This window comes from Adelges cooleyi, unplaced genomic scaffold (genome assembly GCF_023614345.1).
Source record: "Adelges cooleyi isolate 19-005CV unplaced genomic scaffold, UGA_ACOO_1.1 ACOO_flye_CR_arks_rails_tigmint_CR_PRNA_2, whole genome shotgun sequence".
NCBI classification, from domain to species: domain Eukaryota; kingdom Metazoa; phylum Arthropoda; class Insecta; order Hemiptera; family Adelgidae; genus Adelges; species Adelges cooleyi.
This window is the reverse complement of record NW_026095860.1, coordinates 6,389,294-6,405,161: the sequence shown is the minus strand read 5'-3', so window position 1 is coordinate 6,405,161 and position 15,868 is coordinate 6,389,294. Positions and strand designations below refer to the sequence as shown.

General features: G+C 31.5%; 1 protein-coding gene across 2 annotated transcripts in view; it reads right to left on the bottom strand.

Moving 5' to 3' along the window:
- Positions 1-13,563, bottom strand: part of LOC126833982 (ABC transporter G family member 23) — a 44,363-nt gene extending 30,800 nt beyond the window's left edge. Inside the window, exon 1 of one of the 2 annotated variants that reach the window (XM_050565610.1) lies at positions 13,178-13,563. In XM_050565610.1, coding sequence (XP_050421567.1) covers positions 13,178-13,230 — 53 coding nt within the window. In that variant the 5' untranslated portion in view covers positions 13,231-13,563. Of the gene's footprint in view, positions 1-12,798; positions 12,976-13,177 lie in introns of those variants that run through there. The other variant, XM_050565609.1, reaches the window with a different exon arrangement.
- Positions 13,564-15,868: the final 2,305 nt, after the last annotated feature.

The following is a 15,868-nucleotide window of genomic DNA, read 5'->3' as shown; positions in this document are numbered from 1 at the left end:
GGAAATTCAGGCGGACAATACAAAAATCCACTTGGCCCACTTTCGACCTCGGTTGTTGTGTGTGTTGTGTATAGCCTATACACAGAATGGTAAATTATCAACGGCACGCGACACACGACGCGTTTGGACACATGCGGCGGCGGCGGTTGCTGTGTTAAAAAAAAAACTGTGGGAAATTCTTTCATCTGTTTTTCTTAAGATCGACCGTTTACCGGCTACTGCCACGCAAGATCTATAAATACCACATAGGCGTTGGCAATAACAACATGATGATAATATTATTGTCAAGAGACACCACAATCATTTTGTATTAGATTATAGAAACAGTGGAACATTTTAAGTTTTGGACACACTAAGAAAATAGTAAGAAACGCGAAAAATGTTGAGGTGCTAAGTACACTCAAGCCTCACCCAAATTTCCGCCGGTGTACGTCGTATAATCTTGTCTTTTAAAATATTTTTGTTTCACTAAAATGTAAAACACTACAAACAAAGTACGAAGGTGTATAACCCGTCAAAAATAATGAAGAATCGATTTTTAACCATTCATCAAACTTAATACAACAAAATAAAACTTAAATACCTACAAAATAATGAAAATGTGTTTGTCGAACAAATTGTTCGGGTGTTGTTAATATTTTTGAATATTTGTTTTCATATTTTTTATACCAATCAAAACAAATATGCTATTAATTATGAGTTAGTTGAGTTACAGACTATAAGTATTCATATTTATTATTTTGCCTTTGATAAGTCAACAGAAATATTCCCCCATGGTAGGTAATACAGTACAGGCATTTTTGTATGTACCTTGAAAAGCGACGACGTGCCGAAAAACTATCCGTATATTATACATAATGTGTTTGGAAGAGGCGTGAAATAAACTAATTATTATTTTACACATTCGGCGATGAGAAAATATGCGCCGGCAAACGCATCAGTGTAAAATATATTATAGTTAGTATAGAAATCGATAGACATACACACACACGCTTATACATGTATAATAAAATATTATAATATCGTATTATTATAATATAGGTGATGCGCTCGGGAAAACTAGGTCGGGTGCTCTCTATAGTGTTATACAAAAGAAAAACGACGTGTGTATTATATTCTTAGCTGTTGTTGTCGTGGCCACCATCAAAAGAACGAGTTCACTGATGAAACACCCTGCTCGCCATTTTCTCGGCGACCTTCATCGCGATAAAATAGTGTCCTTTTTGAAAGGGGAAAAACATTCCGTTATATGACCTCAAGGAGAATACACCGTACTGGATGCGAGAAATTTAATTGAATTATCGAAACGTTAATGTCAGCTGCTGTTGGACGAAGAGTAATAATTATACGACCACAATCTAACAATAAGCACACAATCATTATTGTTAAGTATAATACAATTTTATTACTATACGCTCTGTAATAATTAATGGGTATAGATCGAAAACGCTTACATAAAATAATCGACAAACACACTGAACGTCGCAGAAAACAAGACTTAGGCAAACTTATAAAAAGTAATAAAAAAATAGGATGTCCGTATACTTTGACAGTGTAAGTGCGCAGTAGTTTTTTTTTAAAGATTCTTACTGATATTATTATAACGTTAGTGTCTCTACGTTTATATCACCCTAGGGCACTTGTTCCCTTAACACAGCTTTGTACAGAACACCTAAAAAACCTTCTTGTCGCCTCCTTTTGTAGAGCCCATCGATAATCTCTGTAACATGTCTACGCAATAAATCTGACCGCATTCTTCTGTAATAGACTCTATGTCAACGGAATAGATTAAATAATTATAATAATATCATAGATAAACGTAAGCCATAGTTACATGATTAAGTGTAAGCTTGTAAATGTGGTACATTTTTAGTAATTATTATTGTGTATACAATTTAATTTTATGTGAAATTAAGTTGTTTTCCATAAATAAACAATCATTAGTATTTATTAAGAAAAAATGTAATACACCGAGGCTAAAACATAAATGATGGTTGATATAATCCAAAATTAGTACATAAAATTAAAAAAATTAAAATGTTTATAATAATCATGAGTTATAACCGTCTCTATACAGTTTACATGAAAATTACATATAATTTTTTAGTATTTTCAATTACAATTAATATTGATTATTTTAATACTTACAAATAACTATTATTTTTCCAAAGACGCGTGTTTTTCCAAAATGTTTCCGGATATTGGTTATATAGTTTTTTATGCATTTTTTTTTTATGTTAATAGAACGAAATTTTAAAATGTATTAATGTATGTTATTTATAAAATACAAAATTGTTCGTCTTTAACTACAAATTCAATAACAATTCACATGTTTTCACTCTTCAAAGGTGTCCTCCACTATTTAGTTTATGTTTCTGTTGTTTATGAAATTATTTTATAATAGTTCCGATTATGTAAAATATGTATTTTAAGCAAACTATGCAGCTGGTAAACATTTTAAATATCACTTTTTAAAATAAAACAATAGGTGGTATTATCTACAGACTACAGAGGACAAAGGCGCAGCTTTGGAAAAATGAATACTTTTTTTTTGTGCTGAATAATAATAATAATACGTTAAGTTTTTTAGGTATAGTTTTTTAGTCGATAAGATGAGATTAACGCAATAATTATGTTACTTCAAAAATATATCAAATCAATTAATAAGAAAACGAATTTTAATGGTCAATAATGAATAATAGGTCAAACAACCGAAAATTTTAAGTTTAAATCTGCCACTAATACTTAAATTATCAAAAGGTAGTCAATTGAGTACAATATTTTATTCTTCTTTATTTTGGGTTTGCACCGGCTTATCTAAAATCACCATACTCCCTTAAAAGCCCGTGTACGGTCTTTAACTGTGGTCTGTGACCATTTTAAATTTAATCTATTCTTTAATATGTGGAGCATTTGTGAACAAACGGTTAAATTGACAAATTTGTTGAAATTATTATTCGTACGATGATTTACATTATAAATAAACTATACATATTTTTTTAACGTAACAGGATCAAAATTTCAGTTGATATATTAATTATTATTGACTATGACTGTAAAACATTTAACATTTTTCTGGCTCTTAGTATCATCAGCGCGACCGATTTAAACCACGTTTATGAGCATTTCTATTTAACTGGCGTTAACGCAGTGATGTGATACCCGATTCGATAATAATTTATGCGTTGGAAAGTTGATTTGTTGGTATTTATAAAAACTACGTGTAAAAACGTTGCGTAAAATATTTGCGGATCTCTGTCTAAAGTAGAAACCTATTACAGAATCATAATGCATATTTGTTATAACATAACATTATTGTAATACGTGCGAGGCTTAAACCTATTGCCCAGCCAGCGATAAATAATATTATTCGGTTATCTATGGGTACTAAATTCAGATTTACATTTTTTTCGAATAGTAAACAGTAATTACAATTTTCTACTATAGGCTGACGGAACAGCATACAACATGCGATTTTAGATGCGCTTTAAGAGAAAATGAGCATCGACGTACAAAACGTGTTGGGAAGACTTTGACTACCATTAGCGAACCTACATAAATAGTTTCGAATAAAATCACAATTCCATTGTATTATTTCAAAAACCCGACCAAACCGCTATTGGGAGGATAAAATATTGTTATCGAAAAAAAAAAAATGATAGAAGTAACTTGGGAAACTGTAGGGCCGAACACACTCTAGTTTTACCCCGGCATACAATATTATGTTGTATATTAATTATTATACTGTTATGCGGCAGCGGACGAATTTATATTATTTGATAAGAACCACTGACGATGACGACAGATCCAGTACGGCCGTAGATGTAATAGCCGTTATAATGATAAGACAACTAAATGCATACATATATATATATGTGTGTATAGAAAGAAAGAAATGACGACACCAAGAGAGGAGGAAAAAGAGCTTTCGCCACAGATATGTGTGACTTGTACTATGTTGCTGCTGCCACGGTGTTGCCTCGAAACCAAATTATTATCGAATTACCTTCACGGTCACTACGTACGGGCCTGGAATACTTTCACTTTTGGCCACCGCCGCCACCGACCGTGTCTTCTGTGATTTGACTGTACGTGTTAATATTATTATAGTTACAAAAATATGCTGCTCGTATACATATATACATATATATATTTGTATAAATAAATATTATAATTGTATTATTAAAACACACACAATGCTAACATGTACGACGGTTTAAGATCCGCAGTGCGATGTCACGACACTGGTGCCTACGCGTTCCACTTATGTACACAGTGCAATACAAATATATACATATAGTATATTATATTTACAGTATGCGCGTTTTGTGCTGTGCAGGAAGTACAACACGGTTTTCGTTTCTCGTGGACAAGGCCGCCGGCCAGAAGACCGGATAAGGATAAATATATAATATATACATGTATTTATGATATTATATTATATAAACATAACTAATTATACTTAAAACGTATAAGCAAAACGCGCGAGGGGGTTGATTATTTTTTTTGTTTTTAGATTTAAAATTTGTATATTTTACTCGCCATGAACAGTCCTACGTTTTTAGCGTTGGCAGTTTTTTTTTCTTCAAAATAATCCATTTTTTGTGTTACCGCAAAAAAATGTTTATAAATGATGTCGACGATATTATTGACGCTTTGTTAAACCTTCGGTGGGCGGTTAAAACCGGCCAAGTCCAATTAAGCTAAAATTGTAGTTTTAACAGCTATAGATAAGATTTTTTTTTGTATACAATACAATAAAAGTATAACTCATGTTAATTACTATATGTTACTGTAGGTATTTAATATACTAGACAAGGTAATGAACACCTTGAAGTTAGTCTGTAAACAAAACAACATCGAACATTAACGTTGTGTATAAAAATATGTATTGCAATAATGGATTGTGGTTTGACGAACAAAAATATTATGATCACTGAATTTCACGCTTCCTACATAAACCGCATTGGCCCTGTGGCACAAGTCATCAAAGCTTCAATTATGTATTGGGCGAATCTGGATTAAAACAAAAAATGCTAAAACGGATGCGTAAGTAACTTTAGTAGGACCGTTTGGATACCTACTTGTAAAAAAAAAAAATACTATTCATACCCAGGTTTCATATGAAAATAAATAAAAACGTTATGAGGAATTTGTCTTTGAGGTCAACAACCAACAGGTGACTCCATGTGTACCTTCTCGGTTTTCGAATTATGTATGTTATTATTTCTGAACGAGTAAACGTGTTTCGGGAGTATAAACTTGGCGTTCATAACTTAAACCTACAGCTATATATCATGGTATAATATCAAAAAAGTTTTTTTACCAAGTTTTTAAATATTTTTTTTTTAACCGTCTCACGAATAGTGTTCACACCTGGTTATTGACCTATGTATTTAAAATGTTATTCATTTATCTCACTTAAAACTACTTAAGAATACTAAAATACATTGTTCAATCGATATTTAGGACACTTTAAATACTTTTATATATATATTATTTTTAACAAATATTTTACGGTTATGTTTAGATATGTTAAAAAAACGCGAGTTTAATGTTTACTATGCATTATAGACTTATGACAACTAATAATAACTAATCGATGTAACTCGCGGTAGACACAGTCACCTTACTGATTCAATGGAACTAGTACAACTAATTCTATTAAATAGTAAATTATATTACGTGAAACTAATTAATATCTTACCAAAAATAGGAAATAATAAATGATGTCTACATTATAGATACCACTTGATATGAAATAATTTTATTACTTACAATGGCATGAACTTTTTTACTTCCTCAGTTCAACTCAAAAACCTACAGGAAATATGTAAACTGAATAAGTTATGTAATACATAATAATGTGTACATTTTTAATAAATATACTATTGTTGTACAAGTCAAGTTGGTCAAGTAAAATTATATACAAATTTTTCGAGTTACTTGTGTATCAGACGAGACGTTTTTCTGTAGATGTTAACCAACTCGTATGAATTCTTGAAACGTTATGCTCAATATGTTTACGTTTTGGATTGTCGTCATTGACTAAATATTTTAAAGAGCAACGATTAGCTTTTCGTAAGCACGCGTATTTAAATCAGTAAAGTTAGTGTAAAATGATTAACATTAAACTACGCAAAAAAAAAAAACGGCACACACCAATTTTAATGTAACAATGTGTCAAATAGGTTTGTTAAAAAAATATTGCATATTTCATAGATTTAATAAATTAACATCCTAGTTTTTAGTTTCATGTTTTGAGAGTAGATCCAGACGTCGATGACCCATAAAAAAAATTACTTTAACCTACAACTCCTATGATGTACATGAAATACATTTTCTTAAAAGTGCATCGGCCAATTTGTATAAGTGGTTTACACTAAACGTCATTAGACCAAAATTTTACCAAAATAATATAAATTAAATTTGAATTTGAAATTTTATTGTGAGACAAAAAGTCATGAAAGTTGGAGGAAATACAAATATTTACCTTTTGGCGATAAAAATCAATTTCTTGACAAGTTTAGAACATTAAAAACTTTTTAACGCTTCAAAAAAAGTTAACAACCTAACAAGCGTAGCCCCAAGTAAGGTATTTTATTTTATCCAAATTTTGTGAAAACTTAAGTCCTGAGCTTTCAGAGTCTGAGTCTATCTACGCTTGGATAGAAAACCTCGATCGAGTCTTTTGAATAAGTCTTCAAAGACGTTGACACACTTCAGGACAACAACAATGAACCTAAACCGCGCCGGTTTTCTAAACTAGTCTTTTAGTAAAAAAGGATTTTAATGTATTCTTTTCAATCCTGGCGTTGGTAACGATGTCATACCAAATAAATACTTAAAGTAGGTAATGAGTAATTATAATGCGTAGTGTTTTTAAACAAAAATTGTAAGTTTATTTTTATTTTTATGGATATGTGTTGGGGCTGGGGGTCTATCTGGGATTAGCGTCATCAATTCGCGACACCGTAAGATAGGTCAAGGAAGGGAGAGAAGAAGGGTAGGGGAGAGGACATTTATCAAATCTAAACTATATGCACGATTCAATATTTTTCCGAGCAGCGGAGAAAATTTGCCTTTTTTTCTATTATAACAGATTATTATTTCGTTTTACAGTATGACTATAAGTAGGTACGCATGAATGAATGGATTTCGTTATTTGCGAAACTACCACGCTGGAAGTGGTTGCCCAAAAATTCCTTGAAATATTATAATGTATAATACCTACTCGATAATAAACCATGGTGCGATTTAATATGACGAGAAGGCGGATTTTTTTTTGTCATATTTAAATAATTATCCGTGCAATATAATGACCCTGAACCTGCTGTGTCCTGTGACATACTGTGCACACTTAGAACGAAATGTTTTTTCTACGGTTGTTTATCTAAGTGTCTGTCGAGTCGTTAATTATTATGTTTTGAGAAACAAAGAACAAACAATTGACTATTAATGACCATCGAATCAACGCGGTTCTACTCATACTACATATAGTTATAGTATGTTAAAAAAATAATTTATTTTAAATATTCATATTAATTGTACTACATAGAAGTGTATACGATAGGTGTGTATTAAACTTTCATTACTAATTGAGCGATTAAATCAGCTAAACAAATGACGGATTGCAAGCGCTTTGTATTTAGTTCATCTAAATCATACCCCGACATTGAATTAACACACAAATTTATACCAACATTACATTATTTATTGTTATTATATTCACTAATAAACCGTGTGCATTTAAAAGCCATACGATTCACAAAAAAATATATAAGTAATTAACCAATAAAAAATAAATAATACATTTTTGTCCCCAATAAGTTAAATGCCAATTACTTTTTGCTGCCTTTTGTTTTAATGCGCAATTCTGCACAAGATAAAATATGATTGTTTCGAAAATATCAAATAATCATAATATGAAAATATAAATGTAATATGTCTTTTAAAAAATACTTATTTAATTGGTCGTCGCTTTACTGCTATAAAAAAAATTTAATTTTTATATTCACTCGACTTCATTACGATGTCTAAAACGTAATCTTTATTTAAAAATTCTAACCTTCAATCTATTATAGTATTTTAGGTCGTGTTAACGTAAAACATTTTAGTACTCCGCTTCTTGCTCAAGAATTTTTACATAACATTATAATTATAATATAGTCGTGTAAATAAAATATTTCATACTGTAGGATTAGTGGTCTGTAATCCATTTGGTCGCTGCGGAAGGCCGTTTGTATTAAATTGGACACCTACTCACATCGTACTTAAGTATTAATACAAAATTATTAGTCTTATGTATTGTAAGATTTTATTATTTTTATTGTAATATAAATTAGAATATTAAATTATAAAATATTCAAATCATGTTATGTAAGACCTCTAAACTGTTAAGAAACAGTTTTAAAATAATTACTGCAATTTGTTCTTTTTTTGGCGTATGATTTCAAACCATAATACTTAATTCAGCAAATTAGTTGCATTAATGACGCGGATTTATATTTTTGTTATTCTTTTAATAATAGTAAACCTTAAGCATTTTAAATGTATCCCAATAATACATTTATCCAATACAAAACCAACTACAAGTAATATAACACATAAATACAAACTTATATACATGTATACACGTAACACGAGTATGTAAGAATAACATGTAGAAATATCGCTCTAAACTAAATGATAATATTATATGATCAGAAGGACGGTCAATATATAGGATTTAGAATCAATAACAACTTGTTTGAGAATTCAGGGCACTCGATTAATAGTTAATGTATATATTACAATTATGTACATGGATGTGTTTTGAACAGAACAGAATTTTGTAATTAAACAGAAATATGCAAGGACACGTCCATAATATGCAACAGCCTATTCTACAGTCACACATATATGTATATATTTTTTCTTGCTGTAGAATTCGAATTTCATACTCCAAAAATGTCATTACAACAACAGTTATATTTTGCATTGATTTGACAAATAACAGATGCGGGCACGGATAAATAAAAACAAAAAAACGACGAACACACAACCTAATATTTTACCGTTGGCCGTTGCCCTATTATACTACTTGTATTTTTTGGATTTTAGCATTATTATTATAATTTAAGTTATAAAGAATGACATGATTTCTCAACGAGTATTCACCACCGTAACCGTTGTTTATTTTTACGGGTGTGTACTATTTTATGTGACCGAATTTTATTATGATTATTATTTTTTAAAATATATTATTAATATAGTATTTGATTTTCGCCGTGCGCGTAGACGCAGATGTATTATAATATCATTAAATATTTTTATAAATTGATAATAATTAGGGTCATTGCGTTTTATGCGTTTTGTGTATTGAATTATATAAATTAATGGCAATTGCCAAAAACGAATATTTTGATCAACACAAATGATTATAATATATGTTATATATGGATGCGACCGTTATCGCGGCGTTGATGTAATAAATTGAAACTTTATGACATCACTATATTATTGTATGTAGTTGCAAATAGCCATATAGTAGTAAAAGCTACTGCCGTCTTCCATATCATTTGTCCGATTCTGTTTGTGAATAATGACGTCAATATTTCGGACGTCGCTACTACTCAAGGCTATACCGCGCTAAGTATTCATCAATCGTGCGAATAACCGTCACGTTTTATTGGCTATACAAACATACGTTTAATAATTTACTTGATATTATAGCTCGCGCGTTAGACTTTAACGCTAATGGTTTTTGATTGAAAAATATTATCACGAATAATAAAAATGTAATAGATTAGCAATTCCATTAAAAAAAATATGTCGAAGGATACTCAAAGTTTGTTTCCTTGTACCTATTTGCCCTTTGGTGATCAGTCAAAAGGTGTGAAGTCATATTTTGTTTTTTGATTCTAATTTGTATTTTATTTTTTGATCTTAACAGTTTTTGTCAAACATAAAACGCTATCGAGTAACAGTGTAATAACCCTTCCTATTTATAATGGAAAAAAATGTATTTCAAAGGTTTTTTAGAGCTTAGTAAGACAACTTAAATTATTTTAAATTAAAATAAGGATAATTATTGGATTAACATCAATTTTATATACTTGAGTTAAGACAAATCTTTATGATAAGTGTAGTTCAAGTGAAAGAGGACGACTAACCGAGCAGGTAAGGTGGTCGTGGCAGTATGTTAGCAACAACTTTTTTTTTATTAAAAATTTTCTTTATTTACAATCTATACAAAATATATATAATCAGCAAGTCTGATGACAAAGACACAGTGACAGTAATGTAAGAATAGGAAGATTCTCAGCAGTGCCACCTGACCAGAATAAGCAACAACTTAATGCAATTACATTGTGCTAAATTGATACTTAAAAAACATTATTTGCAAATACTGTTAAAAACATTAAGAACAATACTTTGTATTTGTTTGTATATTAAATAGGATATTGCAAATCATTTGTACTTTGGATTTTTTAAATTATGAAATTCCGAAGTTTGCCCAACTCTGTCTATACTTTACGGTATTGGAAACTTTTACTTTTTTCTTTTTTACAATAGTGATGTTTACTCTGAGCGTTTGCGGGTGTGGAAAAATGCAATTCAAGATTATCATTAAATTTATTATCACCCATAACCTTTCACTTTTATTAACTTTTTCCGCAAATCGTTTACCAGTCTTTTGCGTTCCAACGACACGGATAAATTTCTAAGTGCTATGCTATTTATCTAAGCAACTATCTATGTCAATGTCGCTCCGGTTTTTCAATTTTTTTACAGCGTTCGAGATAAAAATAAATATTATGGCATTAGCACAACAGTAACAAATTATTATTCATTTATTATTATTTAGAAGATATCAACGCGATGCGATGATGTAACATGATTGTACAATTAAATAAATGGAACTACTAAATAACAGGTTAGAGAGAGTTGGAGCTTAAGTATAATGCATAATAATATGATGATTATAGTACAGTGTGAGCATTGTCGCATTATTCAATAGACCATAATGTTTTGTACATATTGCACATGAATCCCTTTTGGTTTTCTTGATTATACTAATAGCACAACTGGAAACCGTTGAATCGGCAATGAGAGTGCAAGATAATAATATTATTGTTTAATAACAAAATGGTATGTAATACAAATACACTCGGACCTACTATACACATATTATATAGACACTGATTGCGGAGAAATTTGACGAGGGTAGACATATTACTATCATAACAAACACGACACGTCCGTGTTACAGTAGGTCAAGACACTTTTTAGCTAAATTGGATTTACCGGTACATCGATTGGTAATTATTATGGATTACGTTCAGTGGTTTCTAAAAGAAATTTTAGCAATTTCAATTTCTAAAAAAACTTACTTGAATTAACTTGTCCACAAGGAATTATAAACGATTATAAATTGCAAAGGATAATAATTATATTTATGATATATGGCCAAGAAATAATATGGTTATGTACCAGTTGATTAATTAAAGCGACAATATATGATTAAAAGTTTGTACAATTGTCACATGTATAAGTAATTATTATTTACTATTTATTGCGGGAGATGAATTTTGTTTATCTTCGATGCGGAGCAAAGAGTGAACTATTTTTATTTGTTCGATTTTTTAGGTGTAAATTTAGGGCTTAATGTCTGCAAATTAGACTGTATGTAGATCTAAAGTGGTGCTTTGACATACACAACTTTCTCAAAAATGTGTAGTAAAACTTTTTTGAAGGAAAAACACTGACCGTTGTAAATTTATAGTTTGATATGTGTGAGTAAATCAACAGCCAACAAGTATCAAAAATATAATTCATGTATTCATTGTATTGTTAATTAAGATATACGGATAATAACGCTAATGAAGACAGACTATCAACTCTAATCGTATCCACCTTAATACAAAAAAGTACAAACTATTTTATAGAATTTTAGTCACAAAATATCTGAAATAATGAACATTAGGCTGACGAATTTTATACTGATTTTAATTAACAGATTACATAGTTAATATTATTTTATCTACATTAAGCGTCATGTGTTTAGAGTCAAAACTATTTTAGTACTTAAACTAAACGCTGTTCCAAATTAAAAAAAAATTAAAATTATTAAAACTCGTGAGTCATAGATAACAAGTGGACTGTACAACTGTTGCGCTGGACATTAAACCTATTAGTAATTAGTTTTGGGGATAACAGTTTGGCCGAAGCGGATAATAGAAAGCTGAACGACGATAAGAAAAGATTATTATCAACGTTTGCTGCCAGAAACGCCGTTATAGGGTGTGAGTATGCAACTTTACTTGACAGAGTGTACACTATGTGATATGATATTTAAAACCATAATATTTGGGTTTTCATCAGTTCTTTTTTTGGGGGGGGGGGCAGAGGATTGGAGTTATGAAAACCGTCTGCCGGACGATTTTGCTCGACTCCGCTTATGATATAATAACATTAGAAAAATTATAATACACAAGGCAAGTGATTAACTTTTTACATGCTATAATCATCATATGTGTGTGTGTGTGTTAAGAAAAAATGTGTATAATAATAATTATATAGCGATCGGTTCTTCGAAACGTTCACAATAATAATATTATCGTCGTACACGTAACACGACGACGACGTCGTATAATATGTTTTTATTGAAACAGCCACAACGCACTATTACTATTAATCAGTATCTATCGGTGTGTGTGTGTGTAAAAAATATTTTTTAAAAAACCATCAGGTCTCACGGCCGACACCCCGAATAACCAGCTTTGCCAAGGGCCGGCGGGCGGGAGAGGCACTTACCGTCGTCCGTGGCGTAACAAACCGGTATACCCCCCTGGCTCTCCTTGCCTGATTCGGCCGCCGATTTCTTCTTCCGTTGCGCAACCCATTGCAGACGACGAATACGACGACGGCGACGACGGTGCACAAAACTTTTTCGTTTTCGCTTTTCGACCGAAGGGTCCACCGCCTAAAACCGGCCGCGGTTTATGCACTACTACTATTACGCCGACCGCCGTTGCGACAATAATAATATTAATAATTACCAGACTCGGTATAAATGATGAATGTTTTATAATCGCTTGCATGGGCGACAAAACGATAAGACGCTTGCGCGTCGATGAGACGGCAAATTAAAACAGTAATGACAAATTTAAACGAGCGACCAGCCGGTACTCACGTGATGCTGGAGCTCCAGCTGAACATCCTGCGTATCTTATCCTTGTCGTCCATGGTTGGTATCGCGTTTGTGTACGAACCGCGGCTGCTCGGGGGTGTCCTGCGGTCGAAGGACGGGTATACGCGGCAATCGGAAACACGAAAGATTTCACAAACTGGCAACACAAAAACAAATAATAAAAACCAAAACGACCGCGATACAATAAAAAAAAAAAGGCGGATAAAATGATTTCACGCTTAAGAGACCGGCTAATATGTAGGTATATAAATATTTTTTTTTCGAGTACCAATAATTAATAGTAATTTACTATTGGTAACGGGACGCGCGTACACACGAGTCGCCGGTGTCACGGTAGTGAAACGATTGGGACTGACTGCGAGTGCACGTACCTATGGTGCGGTTGTTGTGTACGCGGGCTTTGCCGCCGACCGGTTACAACCTAGGCTTGTGCATATAATATGTATACCTATATACCTATATATAATTCAATATAATATAGTATTAGGTATAACAGCAGTCGGTGCTGTGCCGGAAGAACGACGCGACAAGTGGTCTCCCGTTTGGATCACGGTGGTTCGGTTTTTTTTGTAGCCGCGTTTCACTCTTCGCCGGTGCCTATGGGGGGACCGGATCGGCCGGTGACAACGACGGCGGTAGCGGCGGCAGAGGCAAAAACCAACGGGCCGTGGAAGGTCGACCGGGACATAGACGCGCCCGGCATTCTTCTAGATTGTATATTAATTATAAACCACTATTATAATATTATTAGCTATATTATATGTATCTAACCGCCAGTGGTTCTACACAATACCCGGTCGATATTGTTGAAGGTATATTGTCGTTTCTCTAAAGTATCGAAACCGAAAAGAGGGGACACCGCACACGGAGCGGAACTCCCTTACCTGTCGACGACGGTTGTCGTCAAACACCTTCCGATGATATTTTCCAATGCGAGCGATACCTAAAATGACGCTGCCTATTAAAAATAGTACACTAGAACCACAGTAATATTAAAATAATCATTTGGTATCGACAAGCCTTGATCATCTAACCGCCGCGCCGGGAGACTTAAGTACAAAATGCCAATATTTTTGTTTTTTCCAGTTAGTAAATAATTCTGAATTTATCCCGATACAAAACAACTTAAGTTCAGGGCAGAAGGAAAGGTGGAGTGTAGTATTGTTTTTACCTGCGCACATTTCCCAATCACACTTCCCCTCCCATCCTAACTTGTAAACTCTTATAACTTTAAAAATAGTTATCCAAAACTGGTTATCGACCAGTCAAAATTTTTAATACATTATTCTCAATTAAAAAATTTAATGAAATGTATGCGTTACCATTTAAGTTTCAAAAGTTGCTATTAAAAAAACTAAGTTAGAAGGGGGGTAAAAACACAAAAAATAATAAAAAATTGAGATCACATTGTATACAAACATTATGGGGAAAAAATTCAATTATTAATTAAACCCAGTGAGATATTGAGTGGTTCACATAAGTTGGTTGCCCTGTAGATAATTTCTTAATTTTTAATTAAACTATCATCCAATTTTTCAATTTTGAAAAAAAAATACAATTTTATGTTTTACAAGTGTATATTTTTTTGTTTGTCACAAAAAAAAGCCGCCCTAGATCAGTTCATTAAATTATTATAATTCATATCATTCTTTATTACATTACTTGATTATTAGTCAGTTCAAATAAAGTAAGAAACAAAATATAATTTATAACAAACGTCATTTGGTGATTTTGAGTTCACTTTTATCATAGAACTGTCAAACACGCACATCAATAATCTGAAATAACTTTTTTAAAGTTCAAAGACTTTCTCCTTTGCCGTCTTATACTAAAAATATAGTAGAAAACTTTACTCATTACTTCTTCACAACACAAATGAGCCTGTTTTTGTGTCCTGCTTTTAAATTCGATCTACCTACTGCTTAAAGTGTGCCTACTATGGCGGTTGCACATTGTACATTAAAAAATAAAATAATACTTGCAATATGGTTCCAACATTTAAAATTAAAATTATATTATAATATTAAAATAATCCGTAACACACTTTTAAAAATTATTAATTGCAATTTAATTTCTGCGAATACAATACTTGAAATTTCAAAAATCATAAATGGACAGAAAAAATAAATAATAGAGTTAGGTATACTCTATAGTATTATGAGCCTTTAGTAAAGTACATTTACTACCCCGTTAAACATTTTAACACTATAGGAAAAAGAGTCGTTAATTGTAAAAGTGGTGTAATTCGAAATTTTTAAAACATACATATTTTTGCTTAATGAAGTCATATTTAGTCATTTATTTCATTATAAAAGAGAAGCAACTCCAATAATAAATTTAAAAAAAAATAGAAAACACTGAATGAACACTTGTATGTTTTTTTCTACACAATAGTTAAAAAAGCTCGTTATTTCAAAATCCAATTACATGGAGATAACTCACTTTTACAATGAAAGACACATATCTTACTACATAATATTAAATTATATACCTAATACCATGTATATTATTAACCTAATGCGAATAACATAAAAATATTATGTGTAATACTCACTGCTCTCCAGTGAAACTTTCCTTTAACTCAGTATAGTTTTCAGCCCATATCTGCATAAAAAACATATATTATAATGTTATAGTTGATATTAACTCAGAATATACGCTAAGATAATAATT